Genomic DNA, 20,585 nt, shown 5'->3' on the forward strand with positions numbered 1-20,585 from the left:
CAATGGTAGCCAGACAAGGAGTGATGCTACACTGACGTTATGGCAAATTCTCCCTAAAACCAATCATTGTGTTCTATCGTCAAAAGGTCATCCCCATTATTACTTATGGGAGCAACGTAATGGTTACTGCAACACAGATAAACTGGCAAACCCTTGAAGCCTCCTTCTGGCGGAAGATTTTGAAACTTCCTAACGGTTATCCCATGGCCAGAATACGGTTTGCAGTGGCTTTGCAATCTCTCACCTCAATTGTGCTGTGGAAGCAGATGGATCTCTTGTGCAAGCTGATAAATGAAGTCACAACAACAGCAACTCAAATCTTGCGAGAAACCCTGCATGCCATGAACAACATCTTGCTAAAGGCATGGAAAGCAGCCCTCTTCCAACAAATGGCAATTGAAGACATTACTACAGAAATGCTCATTAAATCGCTCCAACGTGCCAAGGTAAAGATGCAACAAAATGATTGGGCAAAAACATCAGAAGAAAAAGCAAGATACAGCATGAATTTGCAATGTCCACCTGACATTCGTGCACTCAATGAACTTCCGCAATACTTGGCATTCTTCCCGGATCCACTCATCCGTACTGCATTTATGAAAATTCATCCAAATACATTTCCGACTAGACAAAGACAAGCTAATATTAGACAAATAGCAAAATCTGAGCAATTCTGTCGATTTTGCCTGGACAAAGATACACCTGAAACGCTGAAACACCTAATCATGATTTGTCCCGCCCTTGCCGCTAAGAGACCGCTCTTTGGAGAACTATTCAAGATATCTGCTCAACAAGAAGAAGGCTATTCACTAAGAGGACAAGACAGGAAACTGATATATACAGTTCAATTCCTCACGGATATTTTGGCTCCCATAATAGAATTAAACCTATGGAGTATAAACTGACGAAAATTCCCCTTTTCCTTTGTTTTTTCTCCCTCTCCCTTTTGCTTTTCCCCATTTTTTCTGGCAATATCTGAAGAATTCCTTTTTGCAACATTTGATGTGCTTTCCTTACATGAGAAAATAACAGACATATTGTTTAGTCGATCGCGAATATACTTTTATATACTCAAATGAAAAGTTTATGTATATACTATATCATTTTAAATTAATCATTTTTTTAAAAATGTGCAAGTAAAACAAAAAAAGGAAGAAAAAATAAATGCGAAATCAAGACAATTCATCCCCTTGAAAACTATGCATATAATTTTAAAAATTCAATATAGCTTCATTGATATATCAAAGGAGAACCTGTTGTGCGATGCCTATACATACATCTGTGAAGAAAATCAGAAATAGTAAAATGTAAAAAAGCTGCGTTGTATTATACAGAGTAATTTTGTTATAGGTCAACCTCTGTTACAGTGTCTTGACACTGTTCTCCACTGTAAACATTTAATTAAATCAAGAGATATCTTGCATACAGGTAATTGTCAATGTAAATGAGGTAACCATGTGAACATTGAGACACAAGCACTTCCTGCTCTGTATCCACCAAGAGGTTTTCATGCAATAGCGCCACCAATGCTGTGCGTCATCCTGAGGTTTACCTCCATCCCATACTTTGTTCCAACAGACAGTGAGGGGCACAAGGCCTCAGTGACATCATCACATACGCGCACATGTGACGACGCAACATCACGCGGTAACCAGGGGATACCTAACATTTACCAGTGTTCGCCCGCGAGACAGCACCACCACTTTAGCTTCCTAGCAGGGGTAAGTTCATCACCTATGTTTCCGAATATTTTATCCACTGAACATTTCTGTCAGGATTCAACACTGAATACACTATTTCCTGTAGATCAGAGACAGAGATGATACCACATTAAGATCATGTAAAAACTGTCCACGTAAGGACTGCAAGCCACCATGTGCATTCTAATCTATTTAAAATCACGTGACAGTATAATACAACACAGCGTTTAGGCATTTTCCGATTTCTGTTTTTCTTCACAGATGCATGTATAGGCATCGCACAACAGGTACTCCTTCAATATCGCATTGAAGCCATATTGAATTGTTTAAATTATCATTTTCAAGGGGATTCATTGTCTTGATTTCTTGTTTATTTTTTCATTCTTATTTTTTCATTTTACACTATTTGATGTATCTAAACTACCGCCTTGCGGGTATGTATATTATTTGGACATACATGTTATACTTGTATCATGTTGTGACATTAACAGTGTTAAGCCCCGATGATGGAATAACATTAAGAAATGTATTGGCACACTATTGAACACTGACCAGATTTTAATTCAACTTTCTTCAAAGGCAATGACAAAGACATTTGGGCATTTTACAAATGGTCAACCCCCGATTTTTCTTTATACCCTTATGAATCTACAATATTATGAGAGTGGTTTGAAAAGCACGCCGTAAGTCGCAGCTTATATATGTTAAGTTAAAGGATATTTATACCATGCACTATCACCACCGAGTGGTTCCCCTGGCATTCTGGTGGATCTGAAAGGGAAAGTGGGTGAGGTGGGTTAGTAGGACTGAGCGGGATAAGAGCAAGAGAGCTGTGATGTGCTGTTGGCAGCATCAGTTCGGTTAACACTGTTCACTAAGCTTAAGTGTGCTTTTCAGTTGATTGCTGTCATGTTCTGTTGTGCGAGACGATGTGTGGTTTTTGTTGTTGTAATGTAGTGAAGTGCGTGCAGTTTGTTGTGCTTGGAGGAATGGTTGTGTTTGGTTCGAGTATGAAAGGTGTATGCAGAGGGGTGAGATTATTAGTAGGGTTGGTTAATGGCATCCCTGTCTAGATGCGACCCGTGCTAATCTCCAAAATTCTATCTAGATGTGACGCATGCTAATCTCCATAATTCCATCTAGGTGTGACGCATGCTAATCTCCATAATTCCATCTAGGTGTGACGCATGCTAATCTCCAAATTCAATCTTGATGTGACATATGCTAATCTCCACAATTCTATTTAAATGTGATGCAAGGTTATCTTCACAATTCTATCTAGATGCGATGCAAGATTATCTTCACAGTTCACAGGCCAAAGGACTAGCGAAAAACCATGTGGCACGGCCACGTTTGGACACTAGCCACAGTTAGTAACCAAATGCAAGCTAATCTTCACAATTCTGTCTAGATGTGAAAGAGGCTGATCTATACAATCCTGTCTCGGTGTGGTGCAAGCTGACATTGACAATTGTTTCTAGATGGGGCGCAAGCTAATCTTCACAATTCTGTCTAGATGTGACGCAAAGCTAATCTTCACAATTCTGTCTAGATGTGGTGCAATGCTAGTCTTCACATTCTACCTAGATATGATTCAGGCTAGTATTACAGTTCTGTCTAGATATGATGCAATACTAATCTCCATAATGCTTCTAAGTGTGACACATGGCTAAACTTCACCTGGAGAGAGTGTGAACGCCTAAATTGGAGGCACAACAGTAAGTGCAAAACACTGAGATTGGAGTTATCTGGATAGAGGGAGAACGTCCAAGTATGGGACACAACAGTAAATAACACCACTTAACGGTTGGTACACAGCAGTGATGGCGTATTCTTTACTAGCTGGCTGATTTTGGTATGCTATGTTGTGTAGGTAATAAGAGACAGGGCTTTTTTGGAATAGAGCGATTGTTGTACTCCCCCACACAGACCACACTTAACTTGTCAGTCGCTGCTGGTTAACGGCTGGCTACTCGCTTCTCAGGCGAACACAGTCTGGAGCTGCTTCTTTGGGAGCTGCCCTTTGCCTTAGGGCCCTCAGCCGGATGGGCTGCATGGGTAGTGGGCTGCCCTAGAGTGTTTGGTTAAGAGCCTATGTACTGGAAGGAAACCGCCAATAATGGGCACAGGTGCGGCAGAAAGATTGAAAAAAGGCAGCAAAATAACAAGCAGCAAAGCAGGGGTACAGATGACAAAAACAAGCAGGGCAAAGCAGGGGAATGGATGACAAAAAACATATTGAGAGCACCCAGCTAACTGAGTGGCAACACCCAGTTTCTTTCTACATTTGTCGATCCTTCTGCCATAGGATTCTTTTTGCTGAGTAGCTCCTTTGAACTTTGTAAACTAAGTAGACTTTATAGACTAAGGAACTGTTATTTTCACAAACTGGTTGTGCCCACCTCATCCCACATTGGATTAAAGGGGTAGTTCACTCCAAAATGTTATTTAAAAGAATGGGCCATAATCCCCCCAAAAAATGTTTAACAAAATTTCCCATGTAAAGTTTTGGAGAAATGAGGCTCAAAGTTTTTAAATGGGGGCATTCATTTTTTGAAAAGCAGCAGCCTCCTCTGTTCATGTTAGGTTCTGCTCTCGCTGCACTAATCAAGCAAAAGCCCCCTACTGGGAGCTTTTGCTTACTGCTGCAAGAGAGCAGAGCTCAACATGAAGAGAGGGGGCTGCCAGTAATTGCCTTGACTTTCATTTTACTTTTTCTTCTAAGCCAAGGGAAGCACAGAAAATGTAAAATGAAAGGCCTAGCAATTATAAAAATGTTGCCGGACGCCAGCAGAGTTTTCAGAATTGCTGTGACTTTGTTTTCAAATTTCCAGAGCATGGGAAACTTGAAACAAAAGTCGCAGCAATTAGGAGTACTCTGCTGACGTCTGGCAAAATATTCATAATTGCAGCAACTTTCACTTTGCTCCCCCGGCTCGGGGCAGCCTGGGAGGCTTAAAACGAAAGGCAAAGCAATTATAAATATGGATTATGATTGCCAGGACTTTGTTTTGGGAAAGCAGATAAAAGAAGAAATAAAACACTCACCTAGACCACAGGGTAGGGGCCGACAGCATTCTCTGCTCTCCGGCTGGAATAAGCAAAAGCTCCCAGTAGGGGGATTTTGCTTTATTATTGCCGCGAGAGCAGAGCTTGACATAAGCACAGAAGGCTCATTCATTTCACAAAATGGATGCCTACTAGTGCTTAAAATTTCTGACTTTGAGCCTCATTTCCTTAAAGTTTTACATAGCAACTTTCTTAAAAAATATATTTTATATATATTTTTGATTATGGCCCATCTTTTTAAACAATAACATTTTTGAGTCAACTAGCTCTTTAAGGGACCCTTTTTCCACATAAAGAAGGGAATATGGTAGAAGGGTATAAAGATTTCAGACGGGCCGCTCAAAACCTGCCGAGAGGCTGGAAGAAGGCATTGCGAGAAATTGAAGTTTTAAAAGCTTCTCTGGAAAGGGATCCTAGAAGTTGGGCCAAGGAAAACCCAAGGATAGAGGCTATTGCTCTGGTCTGTGTTTCTGTTTTCTTTCCTCAATGGCAGGGCCAGATAGTAATCAGGGTTTGGACTAAGGACTATTTTTTTGGGCCTTTGACAAACACCATTAGTTTTAGTTTGTTAGGGAGGGAATTTCCCTCACAGCTGTCGGGATAGACAGGCGTTTTATTATTATTTATATAAATACCCATGAACGTGCCACATCTTAGTCCAACTGCTTCTTCCACCGTGTTATCACCATTTATCCCCACAAACTGACGATTCACAAGGTGTCTTCCCTTTTTCCCCCCAAGGCGGGTCCCTTTCCTATGAGGCTACAGAGGTGTGGTCGCTAATAGGGAGGACCTCATGGGGAGGGACTGCCCCTCTGGGGACAAAGACGATCACCTGGGGTACAGCCCATTGAATATTGTCACTCCCCAACATTCCCTAGCCCTGCCCACTGCTCAGAACCAATTTATTGAAAGTCAATCCATGTACTGTTGCCATTCCAGAGGTAAACCTAAAGCCAAAAGTACTAGGACGAAGAACACAGGAGACATGAAGGTCACGGACTCTGCTTGTACGAGACAGTTGTTAACAAAGGACTTTTCCAATCGGTATAGCAGGAACTCAATACAATGTATAAAAAGGAACAAATGTCTATCAAATGTGTCAAGCCCAGCCGTATCAAACTCTGCCTGGTCTGGCTGCAGGTGTGGAGGCTAACCAGCGTGAGAGATCCAGGTACTACCGAATGACCGGAGGGAAGAGGACACCAGTGAAGTGCTGTGGGAGTCCTCCACAGGTTGTGCTTGGGCAGCAGACCAAGCAAGAGAGCCAAGTTGTGGAACAGACAAAAGAAGTAACGCTCAGCCGACAGAGCAACAGCAGTGAACTAGCAGAATCGGAGAGAAGACCTGTAGTCCCAGGAAGTCTCAGTGACATACCACAATCCCACACAAGATAACAGGAGGTACACGAGACCCAGAGGGGACGCAAGGGTAGAAGGGAGACTGGTTCACAAAGCTCTCATCTCAGTAGTGGGAAGCCTGCTACTTGATATAACCAGAGAAGGGTCTGGGACCCGAAAGCAGATACTGAGAGCATAAGAGGCAATCTCTCATCATAGTGCGAAAGAGAAAACCACTGACCACCAGAGAAGAGTCTGGGACGCGGAAGTTGATACTGAGAGTATTAAAGGAAATCTTCCTAGTCACAGTGGGAAAAAGCCAGTGACCACCAGAGGAGGTCGGGGACCCCCAACAGAATTTGTTGAGACTTTGCTAATAAGAAACCAGAGTGGCAAAGTGTACATCAAGCTGAAAGCAGTGAGAAAGAACTGTGCCAAACAAAACCAAGAGATAGGAGTCATTCTCCAGGTACTGAACCAGGAGTTGTGCTGGAGACGCCAGGGCAAGGGAGGCATTCCACCTGGCTTTATTGGAAACTGTATAGAGCTACTGCAGGAGAATGGGGTCATTCTCCTGGAGGCAAACCTTGTACAAGGGCCCTGTGCGAAACCCACAAGCCAGCGGAAGGGAGGCATTCTCACTGGCATTTTCATTGCAATAGAACATTCTTTTGGATGCTATACAAGCAACAGGAGAAGGGAGCCATTCTCCCGAATAAGGACCTTTCTGTTAGAGTATCCTTTAGTTATGCTGTGAGTGATAGACGTAGGTTGTGATACAGGATGATGGAGTTTATTTTGAGGGACGTTCTGACGGACCCTTTCGTATTAGTTTTGACGCAGCAAAAGGGCTCAGAGGTAGGGATAGATAGGTTTTTGGTACTGAAAACAAAAGTCTATAACCACCACCTTTGGGTCAGCTTCCTTCTTCGACAACCTTACAAAACCCAGCTATGCCCTGCCGCTCATCCTTCAAAATCACATGGATTGCCCAATGCCCGACTCCCTGCCATTCAGTTTTGTTGCTGCTGTACGCCTACTGAAGGTTACTCTCACTCACCTCCCGGATCTGGAGTTTTGGTACGATATCCAAGGTCAAGTTAGGCCGGTCTCTGAAGCTCCAAGACACCAGCAGGCCCTCATTCTGTGCTTCCTCCAGGCAGATCTCCAGCTGGGAATTCGGAAGAAAATGATTATTGGGTGCACAGTAGAGACTTAGCTCACAGGTAAAAAGAAGCCAATGCAATCTACTCAAAATTCAATGTGGACAACAGAATAAGTGAGTAGGTGTACTGATTTCTATAATGGCAAGTAACAAGAATTAACAAGATTTATTTGAGGTCTGAAGTCATAGGGACTTTTAGGGACCGTTGGGAGAGTCAAAAGAAAACTAATACAATCACCATTTTATGCTACCACAGAAACTAAATGAATCACATAATTACATAGAAGATGCAAAATACAAAGAGCTGCTTAAAAATACCAACATCAACCTCATTCCTAAAAGTAGGACTCTGCAGTAGTAGTTTTTTTGTACTAAGAAAACCAAAGTGGCATGATTAACAAATCTCATTGAGGGCTACAAATCAGGAAGAAGTAGTGACAGCTTAGCTAGGAAAGAAGCCAGTTCTTCGGGGGCGGGGGGTGGGGTGTTATGATGAAGTGACCAAAGAGAAACTGAACAACCAGTTGACTAATCAGTCTTTTAACCATTTCTTTCCATGGTCAAGCGATGCAGGCTGCAACACTGTGCACGGAGTTGGACGGAGGATATGGAACTGTGTGAGGGGTATGTCCTGACAGAGCTACACTGCTAGAAACTTCTGTATAGCCATGGAGAACAAATAACCAACAAGAAGCATCAAGTACGAGTCAAATATAATAACGAACATTAGAGGAATATGGAAACGCTGAGGGGGTGCTGTCACTGAGTCAGTGTTCTGACCCGACCCAGGTCACTCCTTCCCTCTACCATAGTCATATTTTAGGGTCATTGAAGATAGAAAACTAAGGGATCCACAAATCCCTGTGCATTTCCATAAGACCACCATCCCAATTACCTGCAGATAAGAATCAAGACATCCCAGACCCAGTTAGGACCAGCAAAGTCTCAGTGAATCCATGGGAGAACCCAATATCTGCAGCTCCCTCACTCAGCATGGCAACCTTTATACATTTCAATGAGACCAATTGGTCAATACTCAGAAAGACCAAATCCAACTAGAAACACATTGCTGAACCCCCACCACACACTAGCAGTACCTGCATGGAGAAAGACCTCTTCACCAAGCCAGGAAATAAAAATGGAGGAATGCTCCTCTGCCCCATTTGACAGACAGGCTTACAAACAGCATTTACACTACCTTCCAAACAAAGAGGAATCACAAATCGAAGTTCAGAGGATGAAAGCATGGTGTAGATTAGATATCAAGAGGGGTAGCAGTATCAGCAGTAGAGAGAGTAATATTAATAGAGAGAGAGCCCAAACATTGTTTAGTTTACCCTATTCTGACATCATTAGCATTGTTTGCTCAAAGACTAACACCATTTTCAGATGTAGCTAAACCCATTGACCTGATAGGCATTTATCCCAACCCCATACTTACAATGCTAATACAATCTTTAAAATGAACTTCAGTCATGTGTTTTCCTGCCTCTGCCACAGTACAGACAGAGAAAGCTGTATGAGGAATGGCAGACTATGAGAAGATGCAGAGCTTCCGGAAAGTACCCTTCCCGGTAGCTGTGAGCTCTAAAAGAAGAAACAGTGAGAAAATGGCAAGCCAACTCGAGAGCAGTGAGAGTTGAGGGTGTACCACTGGAAAAGCTACCAGATGAGAGAAGTCATCAAAGGAAAAACCCAGTAGCCTGACAAGGAGTTCAAGATGAGGGAGTCCTGTGAGCAGCCAGTAAAGAGGCTAAACTGAGATGCGTTGAATCCCGCAACTTGGAAGCAAAGGTCTGAGGCCCATTTGAGAAGGACTACCATGAAAATCGCAGACACGGGGAACTTGGAGGCAACATTTCAAGCATCATTTGATTAAGAGACTGACCTTAGGAGCAGTGAATCCTTGCACTGGGAGATTTGGTCCCCAACACCTGATAAAAAGACCCACAGGAGAACCACTGAATACTGGAACTTGGAGATAATGTTCCCAACATCACATTGACTGCAATAACACATTGGGACTTGAAGTTCTAAGTGAGAAAATGGGTACTTTGGCAAAGAGCCACGCCAAAAACTAGACAAGCACTGCAAAAACAACATTGACCCATTTCTTTTCTGGAACTCTAATGTTTAATAATGTGGCATATTGTGTACACAGCACAAAGTAACATTAAGATTGCAAATTCTGCAATGGATAGATCTTATGGATAGAAATATATGTGATATGATATTATATGGCATTTATAAAGTGCCTATACATAAGTGTTTCAAGGCGCGGCAAGGGAGGGTAAACAGGGAAGACAGAGACAACGATCTTACTAGTCCAGGTGACATTGAGATTGCGTAAGTGCAGGGGGGGGAATGGAAAAGTGCAGGGTGATAGGGGGAGGGGGCAGTGCAGTACATAGGATAAATTGTGAGCATACTCAGACATAAGACATGCGCCAATTGGTTTGAGTCAGATTGAGATTTTTTTAATCTGGTCATATTTAATAGCCCCTGTTGATGACATGTGTTTCGGCTTTAAAGCGCCTTTCTCAAATCAGAGCTTTCTTTTTTATATATAGATACACAAATTATAAAACATATGTGAAAACCATGAATAACAAAACACAACAATGTTACAGCACAACACTGAGTCAAGAAAAGTCATATGAATTAGAAATTGCACAGAGAATGAGGGCTGGTGCAGGGGAGGATTAAGGGGAATGTTTGGAGAAATAATGAGAAAAGAAAATGGAGACTATAAGTCACTCACATTCACATTACCATTCCTCACATATGTACTCACATTATGGGTCCTAATGGTAATAAAGATACACAATGAGCCGCTGTGTACCCTTGTTCATTACGGTGTTCAATTAGTAAATGATTAATCTCATTTAATTGCTACAATTACAACAGAATCAGCTAATGGTCAGAATTAGGTACATATGTGAGGTATAGTAATGTGAATGTGTTTTACGTTTTTATATGTATTTCTTACATCTATAATTAAGGATGCTGTACTTGAGTTATTTAAATCTCACTTCAGAGTGTTGAATGTATTATTTAATTAAACAAATTGTTAAACCTACAGCAACTCACACTTAATTGGGATAGTTTACATATGAATCAGAGCAGTGCGTGCACTGCCTTACCAAAAGATGACGCTCAGCTTTGAAAATGAGACCAGACACTACGAAAGGACTTCAAATGGTAGCGTTGCCAATGGCAACGTCCAGCGGCATGACACAAAGAGGACGCTATTCGCGCCTGACCTCTAGCCAACGCGCGAGACCAGGAACAGAGATAACATAGGTAAGAGACCATCGATATTTGTATGTGCTTACTAACTGCCTATGAGACAGTTAAGCGGGTTGCTATAGTGAAACAAGCATTCGCATATCACTTAGTTATTATTCAAGTGATAGGAAAGTTACATACCCTATAATCACTGGAACCACTTGTTTTTGACATTTATGAGTGTTAATAGGTGCGGACGCCTACAGATACTGTTTCACCATCACACTGAGGAAATTTAGGAATGCAATGGCACAGGTATAATGTGTTTAACCTACCGAGAAATGGCGTTGAAACGCTTTTCATATTTAATCTATCAACAGGGATCTAACCCTTCTAACACACACATTTCTAAATGGACTCTATTAAAGAGCGCAATTCGAAGGTAATACTTTCATTTTAAAATACAATGAGTGTCTATAAATATGAAGTCAAGCAAATATGAGCAGAAGGTGACTTATATTCTCCATTTTCTTTTCTCATTATTTCTCCAAACATTCCCCTCAATCCTCTCCTGCACCAACCCTCATTCTCTGTGCAATTTCGGATTCATATGACTTTTCTTGACTCAATGTTGTGATGTAACATTGTTGTGTTTTGTTATTCATGGTTTTCACATATGTTTTGAACTGATAATTTGCTTATTTTACTTTATAATTTGTGAATCTATACATAAAAAGGAAAGTATGAGCCCTGATTTGAGAAAGGCGCTTTAAAGCCGAAACACGCGTCATCAACAGGGGCTATTAAATATGACCAAATAAAAAATCTGACTCAAACCAATTGGCACATGTTTTATGTCCGAGTATGCTCACAATTTGTTACTTCATGGTGGAATAGTAAGCTTTTTTCACCACACCACTCAGAAGATGCGACAGCAACTAGTGACTTTTTCTAAGTATGAAAGACACTCTTTAGATTTGAAGCTATTTAGGACCAGTGTCACCGAACTGACCAGCCCATCCAAAGCCTTCAGTGTATTATTACAGTAGGTAGGATAACAGTAAATAAAGACCATAAATAAAAGTGCGGCCAGCTGGTGATGAGTGCAAGTGCAGACATTAGGTGTCAGGTACTGGTAGGGGGCTGTAGAAATACAGAAACTGTCCCTGAGTGCAAGTATTGCAAGGGGTGCAGTGCAGGTGAGCAACTGGCAGGAGGGGGTCCTGGGCCCGATGTCAGAGGGTAGCCAGGTAACCAGTGCAGTTTCAGCCAGGGGATCAACAGGGAAGAGGAGGAGAGAAAGCAGAAGCAAAGAGGAAGGTCTTGAGGGGCTCACCGGAACCAGAGATGGTTCTCCTCAAGTTTCAGTGAGACAGGGAGGCTGTTCCAGAGGGAGGTCCCAGCAGAAGCAATATCTACCACCAACTCGTTGCTTGGAAAAGCGACTGACCCTGAGGGAGTTGGAGGCGGATGAGTGAAGAACTCGATAAGGAAGACATTTAGGAAGAGAGAGTTGAAGGTATTGAGGCCCCAGACCCCAGAAGGCCTTGTAGACAATGCAGAAGGTTTTCAACTTAATCCTCGCCGCCACTAGGAGCCAGTGCAGAGATTTCCGTCCTGGGGAGATACGATCCCTGGGCTTGAGGCCAAGGACAAGTCTTGCAGTCCTGTTCTGGATGTGTTGTAGAAGGCGGAGAGCAGAGGCAGGCAGATTTAGAAAGAGGCTGTTGCAGTAGTCCAGCCTAGAGAGAACCAGAGCTCTGGAGACAGTGAGGTTCTGGGGGAAGGAGTGGAAAGGAATAATACCACTGAGGAGGTGCAGCTGGTAGTGTGACTTCTTAGAGACATCAGAGATGTGAGGAGAGAAGGAAAGTGTGGAGTCGAAGATGACCCCACGGTTTTTTTCCCCACAGGTGAGAGCAGGAAGAGGGCCAAGAGAGGCCAGCCAGAGAGTGATAGGAAAGGAGGGAGCAGGTGTGCTCATGAGGAGAATCTCGGTCTTATTGGCATTAATGCAGAGATCATTGGCAGCACACCAATCCTGAATAGCAGACAGACAGTCAGAGATGAGAGAAGGAGAGGAGGTGGCGGAAGGGAGCCTGAAAATGAGTTGAGTGTCATCCGCACAGCACTGAAAGTTGGGGCAGAGAGCACCAATGCGGTGGGAAAGAAGTGCCAGGTATTGGTTGACCATCTAGGGAGAGAGGTTAGACCCCTGGGGAACACCACAGGTAGAGAGAGATAGAGGAGAGGAAGGACCCAAGTTGGACCGGGAGGGCCGATCAGTGAGGAAAGTAGTCAGCCAAGCCAGGGCCTGATCGGTGATACCCAGGTTATCAGGGAGACGGTTGAGCAGAATGGCATGGTTGACCGTGTCAAAGGCAGAAGAGAGATCAAGTAAGATGAGGACACTGGGGGAATCAAGGTTGGAGAGCAGGTCTTCACGTATGTTCAGGAGAAGAGTTCCCGTGCTTCTGGCAGCTCTGAGCCAGACTGGTGGTCATGCAGACAGCCAACAGATTCAGTGTGAAGATTAAGCAGGGAGATGGCCAGCTTTTCAAGGAGTTTGCCCAGGAAAGGAGTGATGGAGATTGGGTGATAGTTAGCAAGGCCGGAAGGGTCGGCAGAGGGATTCTTAAGATGAGGGTGCACAAGGGAGTGCTTCAGGAGGGATGGGAACTTTCCAGTGCCAAACGAGTGGTTGCAGAAGTCAGCCAGAGCAGGAGCCAGTGTGTCAATGTGGTCCTTGATGGTTTTGGGGGAACAGGGGTGAACCTGTTTCGACGAGACTTTCATAGATCAGACTTGTCTGGAAACCTTGTCTGGGGAGAACAGGGGAAAGGCAGAGAAGGAGGGAGGAGAGGTGGCCAAAGAAGGGCCAGAGGAAGAGCAGGGAGTAGAGGGAGGAGGGGGAGAAGAGAGAGCGGACAGGATGTCCTGAGTTTTAGAGATGAAATGAGAATCCAGGGCCGTGCAGAGGGCCTGGAAGGGGACAGGAGCTGTAGAGACTGCAGCAGGATTGGCCAGCTCCTTGCAGATTTTAAAGAGTTTGGGCGAGTTCTTAGATGCTGCAGAGACGCGGGCTTGGATGTGGGCTCTCTTCTTTGTGTGGACAGAGAGCCAGTATTTTTTTGGGGAAAGGCAGCAGGCCAGTTTGTCAGAGAATGTACCAGAACCCCGCCATTTCCTCTCAGCCACCCTGCACTTGCGTTTGAGGGTGACGCAGTGTGAGTCATACCAAGTGTTGCACTTGGCTTTGGGCTTCAAGCGGATCCTCATGACAGGGCTGTGTCAGGGTGCGAGTCAGCCATGGGGGGAGGGAAGGGGGGATGAGAAAGTGGCAGCGAAAACCTCAACTGACGCATGCTTCATGGGTCGGATAACCGAGAAGGTAGGTGGCAGTGCTGGAGTGCTTAAAAATACATTGCCTAAAGGAGGAGGACTTTGACTGCACCATTAACATATTACAGAGGAGTGCAGGAGATGTACGAGAGACAGATTTGAAGACATTAGGGTACACACTTCAGAAATGGTGGAGGGGATATATGATCAGATTTGGCTCCACCAGGTTAATAGTTAGAGAAGAGACGGTTGGGTAGGAAAGTATAAGACAAATGTAAATACCCCAGGGTAGGGAATTCTGAAAAAACGCAGCATGAAAAAAATGTGAATGTGTTAGGGGTATCAATACAGTTGAATGGGCGATATAGCATTGTGGCAATATATCAGGACTGAAGGAGAAGGGGTCAGAAAAGATTGGATTGTGGAGGGAATCCCTGATATTCACAGACAGAGATGAGTTCTGAAGCAAGTGAAAAGGCTGTTCTCTGAAAAGCAGATACTATCCCCCTGTGCACGATGGACCACAGTCGGCCCATAGGACTGGGGGTTTCCAAACGGCACTTTAAGATGGAGATAGATGGGGATGCAGATTTGTACTCTTGCACCAAATCAATAATGACAACTCAATGGTTTGGCAAAAGGAGTCCGTTAAATGACAAGTACAAAAAACGGGGAGTTTAATGAATATCTGCAATCGCTCGATCTTCCTTCTCGCTTCAACTCCAATTAATTTCAGAAAAAACATAACATTTATACCAAAAACTCATCATCACTGACGTGTAACTCTTAAAAACTTAGCATGAAACTCGACTGGTTCTAGGAAGGTAACTTACATATAGGTAGAAGGTAACTTTAATATAGGTACTATATCTATATCTGTATAGGATAACGGGGAGAGGGGCTTGGATAAACCATGTCAGGTGGGGCATCTAAGCCCTTCCTTCAAAATGGCTACTGGAAAGGTCACTAAAAGTATGTCCCATCATTGGTTCTACTAACTAGCGGACACTAGATTCCACAGTCCACTATGATTGGGTTGATGACAACCCCACTCATACTTTTCCACTTGCGCTTAGCAGCGTGCAGAATAGCCGGCCAGGTGCAGGGAGCTCGTCTGCACCCCCAGCTTCCCTTCAATTATTGTTACAATCAATCATCACTTCAGTGGTCATGTGTCAATTATTTCCTTGTAGTTGGCCTCGAGTCGGCTTCTTGGTCTGGGAAAGTTAAGGCGTCTGTGTATGGCAAAGGCCCATGCGTAGGTGTTACATTTTCATCCCTTCCTGCTTGCCTGGTCATGTGATACAGACACTGTGTAATCGTCCTTTCCTTCATAAATTTTGTGCATTTGATTCAATTCTGCCAGTCGTCTGTCATCTGTGGCTTATCTTGACGTTTCCGAACAGGATACTCTGTTCGTCTTTCTCTTAATTGTATCCACTTTTGGCCTATTCCAGCCGATACGACCATGGCTTATTGGTATGGTTAACTCTGAGTTTCTTTCTGTCTTTAATGCTCGATTTGTTTGCTGCGAAGCTCTCCTCTTGAGACATTTAGTAACCTTTGGTTGATTCTGCTCGTGCATAGTGAAGTATACTTATATAAAGTGCTCTTTTGAGGTAGATATATGTATAGGTGGCGCTTGCCACAATCTATTTTACTACTGAGCATAAGCAAGACTCACGATTTCTTGCTTCTTGCGGTTACTGTGCATATGTACATGTTTAAACTAACTCACCATCTTCATCATGCATATGGCATAAGTTTCTGACATCTTGACATCAATTGTTTCACTTTAGGCTCAGGATGTCACATATCCATGTGTTTCGTCTCTTTTTGACATCATACACAGGTCGTTATATCTTCTATATGTGAGTCAGTCTGGGTTCTCATGAGGTCACCATTCGTCTTCCTTCAGTATCTTCTTAGCTTCTTCAGGTATTACATTCTGACAGTCGTCATTCCGTCTCACTTGTCGAAATGGTTTTCTCAATGGGTACCTTACTGTAGAGGTTTTCTTAGGTGTCAGTACTTTAACAGGTGCTGTTATTCTGATAGGTACTGGAAAGAGCCCAACTGCGGCTCTCTGCTGGTTTATTTGCTCATCATACATTACATATTTCGGCGTGAACGTTCCCGGTACTTCAAAATGGGTGGCTACAGTGTGAATCGTGCTTGGCACCTCCTCTTCACTCCCCCCTCTGGGCGATTCATCGACCATTTCACTTCTTCCTTTGTATCCACCTTCACTTCATCCTCTGGAGCCACACAGAGGTCTGAAGAAATGTCTCTTTGGGGTCCATATCTTTATGACTCCCTTCAAGTTTCCTGCTGTTCTGAAGTGCTCATGAATTGACATTCTCCACTTGGATTACAATAGATCCATCTTCCCACATAATTTCTGTTTCTTTGGATACCGAAACTTTGTTCCTTCTGGTGCATAAATGCTGGCTTTATTATTTTTTTATTTGTATCTGGTTTATACGAAACAAACCTTTACAAAGTCAAACAATACATTAAACAAAACTTAAAACAATATACCATGTTATTCCACATAGTTAGCCAATCCAAAACAATATACAATTTCCATAGGAATATTTAACATTTTTAAAACAAAATGACAACTATCAAAGAGGAAACCACAATTTTCATTTAAGGAAGTTCAGATATCCAGTAGAATTTCTGCAAAATTTTACATTCTCACGATCAGTAACATAAGGTCAAAGCTAATAAGGAATAGGAAAAGCCACACAGTACATTCATATAAATACGGATATCAAATCAAGATTCTCTGTTTTGGCGAATGTGTCGCACAATCAATATTATGAGACATAACCTATGTCTAACTGCTTTATGTATGACCATAAATGCCAATAAAAATATTTAAAAATAAAATCAAATCAAGATTCTCTGTAATGCTAGTTTTTCCTTTCTATAGTTGCCAGACCACACACTTCTATTAGGAAGTTTACCACGGCCAACCTTAGTGCATTTAACTTCCTGTGGAGCATGTACCACCATAATGTTTCAGACAATACCCTCGAGGTGCTGTTAACAAATCTACCAAAAAAGGTGAGTCGCTGTGGAGCAATTGTTTCACAGTGAAGTAGTAAGTGTTCAAATGATTCAATCGTCGTTTTACAAATGACAAACGACAGGGGATTTTTTTTTTAACCAGTTCCTGATCTAATTTCAAGCATTCCCCCCCGTCAGGAGAACATGAAAATGAAAACATAAGTAAACTGCTCTCCTTGTTGGATCCGGGAATTTAATCAGGTAGGATTTCAACATGCCTATTTCTTTCCCTTCTGCAATCAATTGTTTGTAAATCTTGGAAGTGCCCACCATTTCCATAGTGTTCGCCCAGTGCAACCATTGCAATTGTTTTTTCACACCCAGCGGGTTTTTAATTAACATATCATGCGATACATTAATGGTCTCAAGGAGATCTACACAGTCTTTCTGTAGCCTCAGCATCCATTTCGATTCGCTGGTACCACTTCTCAGCCTACATCCCAGTAGGGTATACAGGGAATTATTATTAGATACAATCAAATTTCGATATAGTGCCATTTAGTTCCACTTAACTCTCATATTTAGGGACAAGAGACCTAATTTGTAACGAATAGCGGATACCGGCACGCTTTGGGGTAAGTAAAAGGTGATTTTCCGCCATATTTTGGATTCCATTTTCTGTACCAAACGCAAGGTTTAAAATGGTAGAATTTCAAAACCGTATAATAATTTTGGAACAACTTTTAAATTGTAGAACCTGATCAAAGGGGTAACAGAGAATTTGCAGTATTTATTAGAGACCTTCCTCATTTGGAGGATACGCTTGTCGGCCTTTTCCAAATAGAGATTCCAGTAAAACTGTGTAGAAGCACTCCCAAAGACCGGAAAGCTTAAATAGCAAAGAGATCTTACTTTTGCTAGAGGGCAAGCATTTATTCGCCACTTGTATTTTACGATCTTCTTCCTGGTGATGAAGGGTATTACAACCGATTTCCTTTCATTTTTAACTAGTGCTTTTTCATGTACGTATAATGCCAGGGCTGTCAGTTTACGTTGTAAGCCAACGGGGGTGTTGTCAACCAGGAGGAGGTCGTCAGCAAATGCACTCCAGCATATTTTGATACCCTCTATCCTGGGAGAAACGAGGGAGAATGTTGTGAGGGGAACATTTACATTTGCAGTATAAAGGTTAAAGAAGGTGGGGGCAAACAAACAATCTTGTCTAAGGCCATTATTAGTTTGGATGATTTTAGAAAGGTCACAGGATATATTCAATCTGACTTCGATTGCGGAATCCTCGTGAAGATTAATGATAATTGCCAGGAGTCCAGAAGGGAGCCCCATTGGGGCTACTTTTGTCCAAAGTCTCACCCTGTCCACCTTATCAAAGGCGAGCGAAAGATCGACTGATGCTAAATATATCGGGGTTGCAGTTTTTTTAGAAGCCTTCTAAGAGAAGACAGATAATCAGACCTCCTATCACAGTTCCCATCCCTTTTCGGAAGCCAAACTGCTGGGGCAGAAGAATCTTATTAGAATCCACCCACTCCTCAATCCTCTGTAATACCGACCCGGCAAAGATCTTCGAATCGGCATCCATAACCGAAATCGGTCGGTAGTTAGTCAGCAGGTTCTATCCCCCTTCTTATATATGGGAACAACATAGGATATTTTCCAGGACTGGGGAATTATCCTGGACTGTATGATGGAATAAAAGAATAGATCGCAATTTTGCCCAGTGTTCCGGGGACCTCTTCAGAGTATTATTAGTCACCCCATTTGGTCCGGCCACCTTTGAGTTGTTTGCCCTCTTAATCTGAGATTCAATATTTGTAATCGAGAAATCGAAATCCCAGAGCCCATTTTTTATAACCAGTAGTTCATTTGTCATTTCCATTTGCCTTTATACAAGGTTGAGAAATGTTTTTCCCAGGTCGCTTCCTCTACATTTACAGATTGAATAATAACCTGACGTTTTTCCATTGCATTTATCAGGCTCCAAAATCTGCATCCCGACGAACCCCCAAGTTCCTCAAGCATGTTGATATTATCATTGTTCTGAAGGACCACCTTGTGATTTTTCATCCAGTTTTTTTTTTACTTGTTTAATTCGGAGAATTTGTCTCCTTTTTTCCGTCTGGTTATGATTGGTCTTCAGGATTGCTCTAATTTGTCTATTGGCGAGATTTCTTTTTTGCCTTACCAAGGGGTCATAGGCATGTGAATGAAGGGGTTTCATAATGGCTTGTCTTTTTTGTTTTATCGACCTACCTATCATGTTTTTGATGTATTCTGTAACGTTAGATACATAAAAGCATTGGAGTCTAGTGGACAATGGCATAGAGTTATATTCTTGAACAAAGACGGTGTTAAATTTGTTGACATTTCCCTCATGCCAGGTTATGCGATTTTCACCATAGGACACTCTAGAATACTTCTGCATTGTGCTTTGTTTAGATGATATAGTATTGGATACCATTTTAATCTCCAAAAATCTGTGATCACTCATGTTTGTATCATTTATCACAAGTTCTAAACATAAAGTAGATAAAGATTTTGACATAAAAATGTAATCAATATGCGATTCACCAAATTCGAGTTACCCCTCGAGTTCCACGAGAGCAATTTTCAATGATCTTTTCCTTTTATGGAACTAGAGTTTTTGTTTCATCTTTTAGACTTTGGAAATTGACTCTTAGGGAGTGGGCAAGCCAGGTCCAATCCTGAGTCTCCTCCCCCTTATAGGCCGTGTTAATTTCCTTTTGTGTATCTACTTCATCCATTGGTATGTTGGAATTTGTTTTTTGATGCATAAGGGCATTTCCATTCTCCCAACCATTGCTGAAAATCAAGATATCATATCCCATTCTATTAAACTGTTCTGTCTCCTGTATTATCATATCAAAAATCTTTTGAGAGTTAGGGACAATGCAAACATGGTCAAGACGTGAGGGATGAATAAAGTCCACTAAACAAATATCCGCAGATACAATCAGCCTCAAACGGGGCACCTCATTGAAGAATGACAGAACACTAGGTCTATTTAAAGAAGATGGTCCTCCAATGTCACACAGATTGTACAAAAGGATACTTGGATATTCTGGGAATGCCACCTTCTGCCACATTGTATTCCTTAAATCGCTATCCTTAATATGAAGGGGCCTAGCTGATTTATATTGTAGAGGATTTCTCAATTCCTGCGGACCTTTCGAGTGGGGCATTACATATTCATCGAGATACTGTGTAGGTGCCCTCTCACATACCTCCCTCTGTCCCCACCGGTCCACATGCAACTGTAGTTTTCCTATGTCACCCCCCCTAGACACAGAATCAGAAGGCATTTCATTAGATGCCCAACCCGGATTTTCCCTTTTGACGTGGTCTCTTCCCGTCATAGCCTTATTTCCAAGCAGTGCTAAGTCAGGGAAGAGATTCATCATAATCCTTTTTATGGTGTCTGGAAGGCTCGAATTTGCCCCCCTTCGTTCCCTATCTGGGGCTGTTGGTCTCCCTGTAGAGGTGATTTAAGTGCCTCATTCGTGTCCCTATCAGACTGGGGTTTCCCGGAGTTGGATTTCATATTCCCCTCCATTACATCTGAACCCGGGGTTTTTAAAATCTCTGGAAGAGAGGGGACAGAAGTCTGAACTGAGGGTATGGAGGAAAAGCCCAGTCTATTAGATTCAGCTGAGGTCATAGGGCTTCCAGCCATAGGGTTAAGGGGAT

The 20,585-nt window shown here is 42.6% G+C and overlaps 1 protein-coding gene across 2 annotated transcripts in view; it reads right to left on the reverse strand.

The window, feature by feature from the left end:
* The window catches only part of C2CD2L (C2CD2 like), a 533,517-nt gene that overhangs the window by 299,399 nt on the left and 213,533 nt on the right, over nt 1-20,585 (reverse strand). For both annotated transcript variants that reach the window (XM_069614381.1, XM_069614380.1), the window contains one exon: nt 7,170-7,280. In XM_069614381.1, coding sequence (XP_069470482.1) covers nt 7,170-7,280 — 111 coding nt within the window. The remainder of the gene's footprint in view (nt 1-7,169; nt 7,281-20,585) is intronic.

The sequence above is a fragment of the Ambystoma mexicanum genome, chromosome 9 (genome assembly GCF_040938575.1).
Source record: "Ambystoma mexicanum isolate Mex_15411 chromosome 9, UKY_AmexF1_1, whole genome shotgun sequence".
Taxonomy (NCBI): domain Eukaryota; kingdom Metazoa; phylum Chordata; class Amphibia; order Caudata; family Ambystomatidae; genus Ambystoma; species Ambystoma mexicanum.